Source organism: Palaemon carinicauda, chromosome 4 (genome assembly GCF_036898095.1).
Source record: "Palaemon carinicauda isolate YSFRI2023 chromosome 4, ASM3689809v2, whole genome shotgun sequence".
Taxonomy (NCBI): domain Eukaryota; kingdom Metazoa; phylum Arthropoda; class Malacostraca; order Decapoda; family Palaemonidae; genus Palaemon; species Palaemon carinicauda.
The window spans coordinates 162,143,222-162,157,993 of record NC_090728.1 but is presented as its reverse complement, the minus strand read 5'-3'; the positions used below and the strand labels follow the sequence as shown (position 1 = coordinate 162,157,993).

At 38.3% G+C, this 14,772-nt stretch overlaps 1 protein-coding gene across 5 annotated transcripts in view; it reads left to right on the top strand.

The window, feature by feature from the left end:
- The window catches only part of LOC137640127 (RUN and FYVE domain-containing protein 2-like), a 144,295-nt gene that overhangs the window by 112,887 nt on the left and 16,636 nt on the right, over positions 1 to 14,772 (top strand). For 4 of the 5 annotated variants that reach the window (XM_068372611.1, XM_068372610.1, XM_068372609.1 and 1 more), the window contains one exon: positions 2,515 to 3,433. In XM_068372611.1, the coding sequence (XP_068228712.1) occupies positions 2,515 to 2,808 (294 nt within the window). In that variant the 3' untranslated portion in view covers positions 2,809 to 3,433. Of the gene's footprint in view, positions 1 to 2,514; positions 3,434 to 14,772 lie in introns of those variants that run through there. The other variant, XM_068372613.1, reaches the window with a different exon arrangement.

Here is a 14,772-nt window from a genome sequence, read left to right as displayed (position 1 = left end):
AAATAGAAATGATTGTAGCCAGCACCTGAAAATTTCTAAGTGTTCTGGTTGTAGACATAAAAAAATGTTTGCATGCCATATTATCTATATACTAAAATAGAAAAGCTTGCTTTTGCTAACATCGCCCAAAATTTTGGTCCTTATAGATTTAATATTTTATGAAATTTTATGAAATATGATTTTAAAGTTTGCATTGGGTGTTGGACTAAACTACAGTATTGCTAATATAATTAACCCTAGACCAAAACTTTGAGGCCTGGTCTATGTTTTCTTCGGTGTTCTCTACTAACCTGCACCTTCTTTGCCCTCTAGGAGTGTGAACAGGAAATTTTCGAGAAGGGCTTGTTGGTGGAACGTCTACAAGAGAAAACGCAAAAAATCAGTAGCATGCTTATAAATCTTCAAAATTACTCAGAACCTAATTATACTTCACATAACTTAAGTACAACCTCAAGTCAAAATGACAAAAAGTGAGGACAGGAATTGCAAGATTGTTGAAAAATCTTATTGAGAATTACGATGTTTCTATACCGTGTATAGAACCATGAATTGGAGTTTTAAGTCTTTAGCATCCCAAAAATAATTTTTTTTTTTTAAGTCAAGCCACACTTGAGAGCTTTCCTCCCCCAGATTTTATTTTATTCTGTAATCCTAATGCTTTGGTAGCAAGAATGATTTTGTTCTGGTTTAAGGTTTTATCGTGGGTGTGAATATTGTAATAGCTGTGTATGTTACTAATGCACCAAATAACAAAGGTTTACATATCAGCAACTGCAATATTTGTTGCCTTATGAATTATAAATATTCTTGTTATTTTTCATACTCTTTCTTGTACTATCCCTAGCTGTTTACAATACGGTATCTTTTTATTGTACGGTATTTTATATCTGTAAGTTATGTATAGCTTATACGTACTGTATTAGACATTTGTACTTCTCACAGAACACAAATACACACTTTGTTTGAAAAATTTTCAGTAAGCTTCAGACTGTTGTATCTGTCTGTTTCTTGGCATACTCCTAATGCTGTGTTTCTACTCGAGTCTTCAACTTTGTTTATATTTTTATCTTTTGACTATTGTACAGGAGCTAAGCTAATATCTCTGAATGATTACTGTATATTTTGTAACACTGTAATATACATTGAATTTCATATGAATTTTTTTCTATGATTGTAGTTCTTGTCTTGAATGTCTTAGGTAAAGAGTTAAGCATTTAGTATTGTCACTTAAAAGTAGCTTAAGGTTGAAACAAATTTTTGGGGCTTTGTTGTCTGTCATCTTTATATGGCTATTCATTTTCACTGAAGTCAAATACTTAGTCTCTCAGTTGTTGTCTCGAAATCCTGACTATCACAGTGAAGAGGACATCCATCTACTCAACAAGCAATGACTTAGGTAAATTGTTAGCTGACTATATGGGCTGATGAGATATCACTGCTTTTAAAGCACTTCACTTGATTTGTTCTTTTCATAACTTTTTTATCTCTTTTTAAACTAAAGACGACAACTTTCTGGTGCATAGTAGATTTCTTTGCATTTAATTGTTTGGAAGGAAGATTATTAGTGGCAGTCTCGTAATTCCCTTCTCTTGATATATTAGTCACCTATTTTAATGGTAATTTTATGCCTGCTTATTGTGTGTATATAGTGTTTTTGTTTTCTTACTTTTTATTCTTTACTAAAATGCTTGCCATTCTGTTCATAAATCTCAACATTATATAATTCATCAGTTGGAAGATGCACGCTTTTTGTGGATTTGGTTTACCTTATGGGACTGATGTTCAGTAATCTTTTTAAAAAATTAGTCTCTTTATTTTGCTTTATGGTTGCTTTTTGCATATATTGTTGGTCTTTTTATTTGCTCTTTTCTGAATTGTATCATGATATTGGTACAGTTTGAGTACTTAGGAAAGGCTATGTAGGTATTGGTATTTGTTCATAGAATCTCCCAGGTAATTTGTTAGTTTATGTATCTGATACACAGCAAGATTCACAATAGGTAGCTGTGGAAACTCCGATACTGTTGAGTATTCTTGCATACATTATAGAATGATTGGTTGTTGATATCTTTGTTGCCTCAAGGAAGCTACAACTTCCCAATATTGTCATACTGTAACATATACAATAGTCTTTATTTTGTGTTGTTAAGCTATTTACTTGCATATATGTACATTACTAAGACAGTGATTTTTCTTTTGATATCTATTTTTTTATATTGCTAATTATGGTGATTGAATGCTTTTGATATTGCAGTAGTGACATCTTAGATATACAGTATACATTTCTTAACTACCTTCCATTTGCATCTCATTTAACAGCTGTATTGCTTACTGGTTAGTTAATGTGCTCTAATGTCTTTGAAGAGTTGCTTGTTTAGTGGTTGGATGCCTTTTCTCTTGCAGTTGATCAAATTTCAACCTAAGATAGCACCATGGAAGTTGCATTCTAAACTTTGAAATTTTTTTTATCATGCAAAGTGGCTATTCATCAGCTCAAAGCCATGTTCTTTTCAGGAGTGTGAGAGCTCATTAAAACAGAAAACAGAACTCATCGGGCGACTGGAGGAAAAGGCTGCAGAAATGGCTGAGACTATACGCAATTTGGAGTCACAGTATGTATTCAAGGGTACACAGTCTTCCTGTGAAACCTCAGAACCAGGACAAAGAACTCGGTCCAAATCGTATTACGAGCCCCCTACACGTTCTGTAGATGATGAGGACTTTGCTGAGGGAAAGGGACAGGAATCAGGGGTGGGCAAGTCTGCAAGTATGTCTGAGATTGAGACCAAGGCATTAGGCAGTTTGTGATAGATCAGGATTAAAGAAGACTTGAATTCAGCATTTAGAATGCCAGACTATTAGGTTGATTCAGATAGAATAAAGAAATTGGTTTGTTTTACATGGGTAAAGTAGTCATGCATCAATACTTGCATTACTACTGATTTTGCTCTTAATCACTTTTCTTCCTTGCATGGGCTCAATCATGTAATCACCACAATTGATCCTGGCACTCTTGCAGAATTGATTTGATAGAGCTTAATATGATGTTCATGGGTCATTAAGCTGCATTTACACACACTAAAGTTGGTCACTTGAGGAAATTGATATAGCCATGGGTGTCTTTCATTTGTTTAGTAACAAAAAAAGTTTGAATTATTTTATAAGTAAGACTATATTAATGTGTTTGTTTCAAGTTAGAGTAGGAATGCTTTGATAGATTAACAAAATTTGGCAAACCTTCAGCCAAGTGTTCTTACATTATCAGCTGAGGCAGCCATGATCACCCTGAGGAATAATGCTGATAAATTTGACACGTATAAGCTGAAGCTGTGCCCTCACTTACCTGTGTTTGTTGTGATAAAATAATGTAATTCTATTGCATAAACATGTACTACACCTGCCAGTTATTGCCAAATAAAGGAAACTTACAGTCTGTTGGAGTTTCATTGCCACACTCCAAGCCTCATACTTTTCATTGTTACGTTTGGTTGCCTCTTTCCCTGTTTGGTTTGTCAAGCTTTGTTCATCTAGATCACAAAGATTACTTATTATTTTTTCCATAAATGACACCATAGATTATGTTGTTTATATATTGCAATATTATTGATATATTTTCATTTCTATTCTTTATACCTGAATCTCTTTATTTCACCTGTTTTACACTTTCTCATATTTTTATTATTTTTGTTGGTATTATTTTGCACAACTTGAATATAACTAAAAAAATTTATATTTGGAGTATTTAAAATATTTTATGTTTTGCATGGTTGCTTTTTTAATATTTGCCATGATCACCTAATAATAAGAAGTAGGTTGTACTATATACAGACATTACAGTGCAGTGCCAAGTTACAGAGTTGCTCAAGGTCAGTACTGTGTACATAGTTTCATTAAACTATAAATACATGCATACAGTATTGCACTGTATAAAAATAACGGCAAAATGTAGAAAGGTTACATAATTTTTAGCCATGAAATGTTAGGGAATATATCACACATCTCTTGACTTTACATTTACAGCAATGGAAATTGATATAAAGTAATTGTCGTTATATAAATAGCCCTAACTAATTTAGAATTGCTATGCTATAGTCACTTTTAAGTGAAGAAATTATTATTTTCAGAGAAATATTGTCATTTAAGGTCTCTCTCATAAGGAAAAAAAACAAATCGAGAATAAGTGAATTTGGGGAGGCCAAAAAGTAGTTAAATGTTTTGGAAAAGTGTCTGATGAATAATTATATTAGGAAATCTTGCAGTTTGGAAATAGAATGAAAATAAAATTGCGGGAAGGTTTTTTTTTTTTATTGAAGTACTATATTACAGTAGTGATATACAGTAGTACGTAAATGTGAGGCCTTTGCTATCAATGATATTGTTAGTTTAGAATAGTCCCAGTTTAATTAATTTTATAATTGTCCTTATATTGTCTTGCTGTTTCAGAAAAAAAAGTTTAGGAAAATGTTCAATTAAGGAAGTGAAATGTCTAAATAGTATTTTTAGTGACTAAAGTTGTTGATCAAAACTGGTTGAAAGTTACAGTATTTCCATGAAAATTTTCGTAACTGAAGTAAACATATGTTGAGATTTAAAATAGTTGGCGCTGTATAGGGAGACAGTGCTCGTCAAATGCTGATAACAGTAAATTTTATATAAAAATGAGGAGATTGACTATAGCTTTAAAGGGAAATATCATTAGTATTGAAGATTTAGGAACAAAACTGTGCCTTGTAGTTGGGAAAATAAGAATACAGTAGTATTATTTGCGAAAAGATATAGGAGTAAGAGTGACGAGTTGGAAAAAACAGGATTTTAATTGTCAAAATTATTTCTATACTTGCCTTGCATTCATATTGCTTTACTCTTGAAGCTTGGTTTATATCGATGTTTAGCCCAAACTGAAAATTTCTCATTTTCTCACTTTTCAATAGGCTTAGGCCTCTAGAACAGTATTGAGACAATCTAGTGGTTAATGGCAATAACCTTGGTTTGGTTATGCCATAGATGCTTTGCCCTTGTCTTGAAGTTAAAAATAATTGCCTATCTATCCCCTTGACATCACTAGTCAGTGGTGAGGCAGATGGGCGTGTACTGTATATGAACATCAGGTGAGCATAGAAATGATAAATTTTGTTATTAAAAGTTCTCTCATTTCTGTAAACCTACCCTGATGTTTATATTGCTGACTCCCATACTAATAAAGCTGGGTCAGCGAAGGAAAGAGATATGAAATTTGAATTCCTAAAATGATCAGTTTATCTAGCACCTTACACTTGCTCTAGTGTATTACCTTGGTATGAAACTTTTTAAATATAGTTTGCACTAGATTGCAATTCTCATATACAACTCCAACATCCTAATCACTTATTTATACACATTACGTAAAACTGTGTACAATATTCTAAAGGAAAAATGAATTGTAAAATCAATTAAATTTACATGAACAAAAAGGCTACCATTAGATGATATCACCAGTAGCTACTACTGTACCTAAAGCCCAGCAATCTTGATAAGCAAACCAATTATCTTTAAGGCACTGTTTAGAAAATACCAATTTTATACACCACAGAGCAAGATTCATAAAGAAATTAAGAGATGTAGCTGTCCTTTTAATATCATGAAACCTAATCTCTAGTCTTCCATCTGAGTTGGATCAAATTTTTGGAGTCTCTCTGTGATCAATATTTTAACAAGAAAGGACATAAAATTTTTGGACAGAACAATTTGATGCCTGAACCCCACAAAAAATATTAGGAACATTATCAATAATTTCTTACGTCATGTCCAAATAACACTTAACAGCTCGCACTAGATGAAGTAATCTATTCTGTGTTGTAACATTCTTTTTTCTTTTTTTTTAAAGAGAAAATATGAAAAAATTAAGGCAAATTTTTTTTTCTTAAAATTATTCTTAGGTCTGAATATAGACGAGATAAGACCATTTTACATCCACCGACATCTACTTTATGTGAATGAGCTGGTAGTTCACTAATGCGTTTAGCTAACGCTTATACCAATAAGAAAAAGTCATAGCTATGGGATCCTTAACAAAAAATATTCTTAAGGCACTAAATGCAAACCTTGTACAGTATACACTGACACTACATCTGTATTCCAATAAATTGCTCCAAATAGTGGAGGGTTTTCATATTAAAAGACCTACGGTAAATATATCTGCAATAACACCTGAAACAAATTCAATCTTAGATATTCAAGTACAGTACAGTATTCAGCATGGGTCTATAACCTTTAATAGCTGAAATGGTTAATTTGTTTTCTTAAAAAAGGCAATGCAAAACTCTAACAATATTATCCAAACTATTACTAGTCACCGACATATTCCTTGCTTTTGATACAGATTATTATCTAAATCACAATATTACCCACTTGCGCTGTACACACACAGAATCGGGATTATTATTGCTGAGAAATAAGGCCCTTGAACAATCTACACAGGAATTTATGTAAAATCCAGAAGACATCCCGTATGATCACTAATAACGCAAATAACACTTTTGAAATGCTTTATGAACTAGGCAGGTATACATAGTGCTGACTTATCTAGCAAAAGTCAACAAAAATACTGAGACAAAGCATCTTCCGCATAACAAAGCCGAGGTTATTGCCATTAACCACTAGATTACCTCAGTAACGAACTGGAGGCCTAACCCTATTCAAAGGAAAGAAAACAAGAAATATTTAGTTTTTGGGGTAAACAACAATAAAAGCCAAGCTTTCAAGAGTAGCAAAATGAACATCAGGGAAGGTTCATAGAAATAAAGAGTGACAGGAGGGAGACCAGCAAGAAAACAGAGTATGATATGGAAATTTTTTGTTTATATTTGAGTCTTAAAATAATTAAAAACTCATAGGTTAGGCCCAAAATTTGTTTACATATATTAAAAGTGAAAATTAGAACCAAAAGTTTAGAAAATAAACATATTTAGAAAAATATTAAAGGAATGCAAGAAAAATTAAAAGGAAGAGAGAAATTTTATGGGAATGAAAAGACTCTACAACCATCTTTTAGTGCGTTCTACAGAATAACATTAATGACAATTACTTGGCTAAGGTAGTAAACTGCACTGTACATGTGTACAATAATGTTGAATAATAATATACTATATTTTCTTTGCGATATAAAATTTGCTATCCCCAAGAATGTTTCTGTTATACAAGGAATCCAATATAACAGGATAAACCAAAGAAATATTGTCTTCCATGACGTAGAACCATTGTATCAATATACAAGTTCATGAGTTTCAGGTCCAGAAACTCATAACGTTATCCATTGAGACATACTACTCCTCACGGCCAGGTCTGTAAGAGTCAAGTTTGACTCATTGGGTTGATAAATTTCCATCCCTTTAATAATAAACTACTCCTCACTTTGATGACAGCAACACCACTTAGGTGTTCGTTTAAACCAGAAAATCGTATTTTTCCCTTCATTAGTGGGGTTTACCAGAGGTATGAAGGCTTCACAAAACATCAAATATTTCATGAGGTTTTTATAACTAAGATACTTAACATTATGGTGAGTACATGGCAACTAAGCGATGGTTTTCCCCCTCTTAGACCTTCTTTTCACTAGTGTTAGCCTTGTATTATCTGGAAGCTAGAGTTACCCCCAATGAGTCAGAATGCTTGCTTAGCCACAACAAAGCTGTTGCATAAGACTTTCTTTGATGCTTTTCAGAATTTGGACATCGTTTTGGCTGCCTGCAAACCAGAACAAGTTCGAAGTAAATGAGTTCCTTTTCAGTACTCCTCTTTATAAGGACCTGTTCCCACAAACCTTGGTTGACAGGGATAAGGATTATGCAAGGACAGTGAACACTTTTCTCTCGGACTAGTGGAAGAAATCTTCTCAGCCTCTAACTACCAAAGGGAAATTTCACCATGCTAATGGGAAATGGTCCTACTACCAACTGCAACATTTTCGACAGCCTCCGAAAAGGTAATTTATTCAAAAGGCTTAGTTCCAACCTTCCAAATCTGTATTCAATACCCATCAGGATGGTTTGCCCCTACTAGCAACTAGGGGACAACAAGTTACACAATAACCTTCTCAGGCTTGTGTCCCCAGTACATTAGGATAGGAAGAAAAAGGGGAAAAGCCAATTAAGAGAGTTAATGGTTCTTGTTCCTTTTGGGACCACCAGTATAAGGGACTCCAATAGTGAATGTTTTTTAATTGCGGATGGGCACTGTCCTATAGAAAAACTGTACTTTCTCTCGGGGACACAGTTAGTCTTGAATGGTCTTTACTGGTTGTGGAAATCAACATCTCTTTCACGACACCAAAATTCCTAAAACCATGGAACTCTACTCCTTTGACTGTAAAATTCAGGAGAAGGGAACTAACTGATAAATGAGTTACCAAGGTTCCAGGGCTAACCTCCAGTGTCCCAAAGAAAGACTCAATTAAATGTGACGCCTTCAACAGGACAGCCATAGACCATGTGTAGAAATCATGAAAGCTTACACCCATGTCCTACAATTACTACCGTAATGGTCCTGGACCTGCGCCATTGATAGCAAAACCGCTTGCAAGTATGTCCCTATTGCTCTCACTTGAATTCTTACCGAGGCTTCCTGCTAGGAAAGAGCTCATATAAGTTCAAAGTAATCCCATTTAACCTCCATTTAGCTCACCTGGCGCTCACAAAATTTTCATATGTTGTGATCTAGTCCCTGAAGTTGCAGGGAGCAGGGAGTACAAGTTATAGCTTATTTGGATGACTGGATGGCTTGAGATAAGATGAGGAAATTATACGTTCTGTACACCAATAATATCTTTCAATTTCTTCTTGAATTATGCATCCTGATCAACTAAAATTAAAGAATAGTCTTGGTGATAGTCTTTATGTGTTTAGGCTTTTGTTGGAATTTGACAAAATCCAAACTTGGCCTTCCCAAGGCTTCTCAATGAAGAATCTTCTCCATGGTCAAGAGCTCCTTCAGGACCCTTCCTCTAGATGGCAGTTGGAGTGAGTGCTATGCGTGGCCAAGTGTCTTTTAGTAGTCAACCTAGCTCCAAGGATCAGGTTGAACAGCATGGTCAACATAGGTTGCTCAGGTGAATGGAGGAAAGTGGACATCCAGGAGATCCAGTGGATTTTGGGAGAGCCTCAAACACTGCCCATGAGTCTTGGACAGGGGATCAAAACACCTAGATTTTCTTGTTAGCCATGTAACAAACAGGACGGATTTTGGTGATTCCCACAGGGCTAAAAGCCTCTTCACTATGCATTCCGAGCTCTTAACTTGCCCTTGGCAACTGAGTGTCTACTAGTACATTCCTCAATAGAAATGTACCTGGCTGACAGTTCTATGGAGTTGGTACACCACCCAAATGTGCATCTGTTTTGTCAACCTGCAAAATGTTGGAGAGAACGAGACCATGCTCCCTTGCATGTCAATGTTGGCTATTAAGGTGATGATGTTGCAATAACACTACTGAGTGGCTCCTCAAAGTATCTTGGAATATTTGCAGATAAAACACTACTTTCATTTCCAAGACATTGAAATGCAGAAGTTTATTGAACACACCTTACCTTAGATAACCAGGTAGCCTAGGTGCACACCCCAGCTATCCTTGACACACTAAGGATAGTTGCATGTCCAGAGGTAAAGAGTCGGGTGGGACTCCTCTTATGAGGTTTCCTCACGCAGTCACCGGGAAGATTGGCATTTGCCTCCTGTCTCACTGTAACAGGATAGACTGGGAATCCGTGAAGGCTGACCAACAAGCTCCAACAAAGAAGTTAGCTAGTCAAGAAACACTGCAAGCATCAAGCCATGTTCAACAACATAATTGATCTGCTAAATAGGGGGCCAGTAGTCCAGATCGCAGCAAGTACCCGTCCCCAAAGCCATCCATTACAGTAATACCTTGAGGTACGAGTTTAATCCGTTCCAGGACCGAGCTTGTATTTCAATTTGCTCGTATCTCAGATGAATTTTTCCCATATAAAATAACAAAAAACAAATTAATCCATTCCCACCCTTTGAAAAAAACCCTAAAAACATTATATTACAGAGGAAAAACATGTTTTTAATGGTTGTAATCAACATCCCATGCTAACAAAATAACAAATAGCTATGAACTGGTTATGAAATGTAACATTATTATGGAGTTCTTACCTTCGAGGCAGACGGTAGCGGGTAACGGCGGTGTGTGCGGAGGAGGAGGGAGAGAGGACAGGGAGGAGAGAGACTTCACGGCAACACGTTCGGTACGCAACACTTTTGTAACACTACGTAACATATCCTTAACTTTAAATTCAACTTAAATGAAACTCAACTTAAATGAAACTCAACTTTAAATTTAACTTAAATGAAATTAGCTTACTGTACACACACTTAATGTTGATCTTACGTTACACTAAACTTAATTTTACATTTTGTTTTCATTTTCATTTTTTTACTTTTCTACTTCTTCCGGCTTGACTTTTTTTGCCTCGCTTTCACCTGCACTTTTTGACGGCCTTTTTAAAAGGAACCTATCTAGGGATGTTTTCTTTGGTCTCCCCTTCAAAATGTTGCGAAAATGACACCCGCAAGTGTCGTCATACAAGGCTAATGCACGACCACTCCCCAACTTGTCCGGGTGCCTCTTTTCCATAAAAATAGAAAACTCTTGCCACTTTGCTAACATGTCTTTGATTTCTACCGTAGAAAGGCGGCCCTCGTCTTCCACCTCCTCCTCGCTACTGAGCTCCTGCAACACCTCTGAACGTTGCATCTCCTGGAGCTCGATCAATTCCTGTGTCGTGAACTCTTCCTGATGCTCCTCGACAAGGTCGTTCACGTCTTCCTCGTCTACCTCCAGCCCCATGGACTTTCCAAGAGACACGATTTCATCCATCACAACAGGTTTCGGGTCATCAGGGTCTGTCGTATGGAACCCTTCAAAGTCTCTCTCAGTGGCGGAAGCTGGACACAATTTCTTCCACTCTGAATTAAGAGTTCGTCTTGTGACACCCTGCCATGCATCGTCAATAATTTTCAAACAATGCACGATGTTGAAATGTTCCTTCCAAAATTTCCGAAGGGTGAGATTGGTGTTGTCTGTGATATAGAAGCATTTCTTGAACAAATGCTTTGTGTACAGTTTTTTAAAGTTGGAAATAACTTGTTGGTCCAGGGGCTGGAGGAGTGGCGTGGTGTTGGGCGGGAGATAAAGGACCTTGATGAACCTGAATTCATCAAGAATGTCCTCTTTGAGACCAGGAGGGTGACCAGGGGCATTGTCGAGGACCAAATATTTTTTGACTGCTAGACCAAAGCACAGATTAACCCATTATGTGAAGAAATGTCGGGTAACCCAAGCCTTAGCATTTGGCTCTTGAAAGCACTTGGGTTTTCAGAGTGGTACACCAGCAGTGGCATGACCTTACAGTCACCGCTGGCACTGGCACACAAGGCTAGAGTTAACCGGTCCTTCATGGGTTTATGGCCTGGTAGTCTCTTCTCCTCTCTGCCGTGGGCATCTTCCAGAAAAGGCCAGTATCATCACAGTTGAAGACTTGTTGAGGGATGTAGCCATGTTGGGCAATAACTGAGGCAAAGGTTGTGACGAAGTCTGCCGCGGCTTTTGCTTCGGAACTTGCTGCTTCCCCATGCCTCACAACCGAGTGTATCCCAGTCCGTTTCTTGAAATTATCCAGCCAGCCACAACTGGCTTTGAAGGTTTCCACTGGCGTCGAAGTCTCCCCTTTCTCAGCTGCTTGCTTCCCTTTCAAGTCATCATAGATTCTACTGGCCTTCTCGCATATGATCGTCTCAGTCACGCTATCTCCCGCCAACTGTTTCTCCTTTATCCAGATCAAAAGAAGCCTCTCCATCTTGTCGTGAATATCAGTACGCAGCTTGGAAAGGATGGTTACTCCTTTGTAAGGCTTGGTGCTCTTTATAGCATCCTTCTGCTTGAGGATGGTACATATAGCTGATGTACTCCTCTTGTAATGGCGCGCCAGCTCAGTCACTCTTACGCCACTCTCATGTTTTGCGATTATTTCATGGACTGTATCAAGGATGACCTTCGATCAAAGGGATTAACCGGTGATGAGGTGTGGGACAGAGGTAGATGGAGAAAGCTGACCAGAAACATCGACCCCACATAGAAGTGGGAAAAGATGTAGACAAAGAAGAAAGAAGATCTCCATTGTCATCATACGCTTTTTCTTCTCACTACCCTTGTTTGCACTCGCTTGCTTTGGACCCATTTTTTATTTAATGAATTATGCACTGATTCACGCAGCAAACACGTAAAAAACAAAACAATATGGCCGATGCTCGGAGATAACTTTACGCGACGGAGATCTGACAGGAAAGACCGAGCGATGCTGTCCTTGTGAGCAGCTTCTTGCACATGCGGCCACATAGGGAACTACTGTACCTTGTATCTCAGAATAAAAATTTGCTTGGAACCCTCCTTGTATTTCAATTTTCTAGTATGTTGGGTCTCTTGTATCTCAAGGTATTACTGTACTTAGGACAAGGCCTTGTACTCTTTCAGCTTACTCAAAGGCATGTCAGGCATCTCCTCAGCAGCAAGAGAAGGGAAATGCTTACTTCAGCTTCCTCCTTTACTTTTCTTTTTCTCCCCCTTCCTGACCTAACTAGGATGGGGGCCTTGTAAGGGTTGTGCATGTACAGAATTTCTTCAAGAGGAAGAAGTCTTTGGGGACTAGAAAAGATCACAGGTTTGTTGCAGATCTCTTTGAAGAGCCAAAGCCCATGAAAGAGCTTACTGATGGATCAGGGGGACCAGCACAGCAGTTCTCCTCAGAAGGATAGATGTGATTGCCTGCATCTACAAGCTACCCGTGGATCAACTTGTTTGAGAGTCAGGAAACTAAGCATCCCTCCTCTTAAAAACCCAGTTAACCCACTAGAGTGTTGACAGGTGTGTCAAGTAAGTCACTGCTTTCCCACCAGACAACCTAAGAGTCCTATACTTCTACGAAGACTCGAGTGGAAACCCATTGTCCTGTGAAGTATGTCCCTTACCTGACCACTGTTAAACTAGGAGACAATTTGGAGGGTGGCCATGGCAGAAGATTCATGGACACTGACTTATGGGTCAAGAAGAATGTGCCTTGTGACTTGAGCTTTTCCAAGGGGAGTCCACCAATAGTGCATACACTGATTGGTCAGATCTCTGACAAGGAGATGATCAGGTAGACTCTGGCACATAAAATCTTCACTGCTGAGAGTGCATGTGGCAGGAGCTTGATTGGTTGACCAGAAGAGAGAGAACCGAGATCTGGTCAACTTGAAATAGATCTAATTGGACAGCTCCAGAGAAGGCTTCATTGTTGAGGATCACCAAAGTTCAAATCAATGATAGACGCCAACCTGAGAGGTGCCAAGATCATCTTAACCAGTTCACTTTACTTATGCAAGAATGTCTACATAGGAACACTCCTACTCAGGGTTTTCTGCGCCCATTGGTATAGATCTATGTTCCGGTACTTATTTGGCAAAAGAGCCTGAGTACCCTCATACTTCATATGGGCAGAGGAATCTGGCAGGCTGCACCAGTCTCTTCCCAAAAAACTAGCAATGAGACCAAAGGACAGAACCTGCAAAGTAATCGGGGAATGAAGCCAGACAAGGCTTATAGTCCTCAAGGAGAGAAGGACCTCTACCACCTATCAACGTAGAGCCAGAAGGAGTACTTAGTACTCTTCCGTCTGATGATCGAGGTGGGGAAGGAGTGTTTACTTCTTACCGAAGCATGAGGCTGAGGCCCCACAAACACAAGCCTATGAGAGTCGACTGTCTACAATGATGACCTCGAGGAGTCATCTTGTAAACAATACCCTGTTTAGAGAATGAGCATCAGTTAATATTCCAGGATGGAAAGGTGAAAACAAGCATTCAGCTCTTCCACACGACTAACAGAAGGTGTATATAGGCTTGTCTGGGGCTGTTCACATCTGTCCCAGTAGCCAGGTGACTCAGGGCATGACCCCAGGTGGTTGTGGTCCCCAACTCTCAGGGGCCACTAATCATCTGGGTGCCATCCAACCTTACCCATAGGAGAGATGGTGTCATCAAGAGTCTTATCTTGTGACTACAATAGGCCTTCTTAGACATCTTTGTAGTAGAAGAAGAATCTTCAAAATCAGAAAGAAAGAGGAGGAGGATGAGGGAGATTTGGATGAGGAAGGGGAACGAATCACTTTTTTCACTTCTAAACTTCTGGTCTGTAAGCTGAGAAGTTGAAGCAACCATCATCTATGAAGCCTTCCCAATGGAGAACCAGTGGGTTGGTATGCCTACATGCTACCCTCTATACAGTACAGGACACATCAGTACCCATTCAGAGAAAGGAACATTCCACCATTCAGGTAGGAGAGGTGAAGAGAGTGCTTGAGCTCTTCGAACACATGGCAGATTGGGTGGACACAGCCCTGCGTAGGCCCATGCACTTCTGTCCTATCTTGTTATAAGTAGCCTCAGGAACCCAGGACACAGTTCCAGTCCCCCAGGGCCAAAGTATTGGCTCCCATGGGGTCAATGTATTGGCCCTCACAGGGTTGAGGTACAAGCCTGAGGTACTACAAGTACCAGCTGCCACTCTTGCCCCCACTGGGCCTTGATACTGGCTGGTAACCACCCAGGTGTCATACACCCCACCCTAGGAGAACTGATGCCATTAAGAGCCCTATTCTTGCAACTATGATTGCCTTTACTGTACTTGTTCTTCTATAAAGTGCCTGAATCAGAGAATAAGGAGGAAGAGTTGGAAGAGGA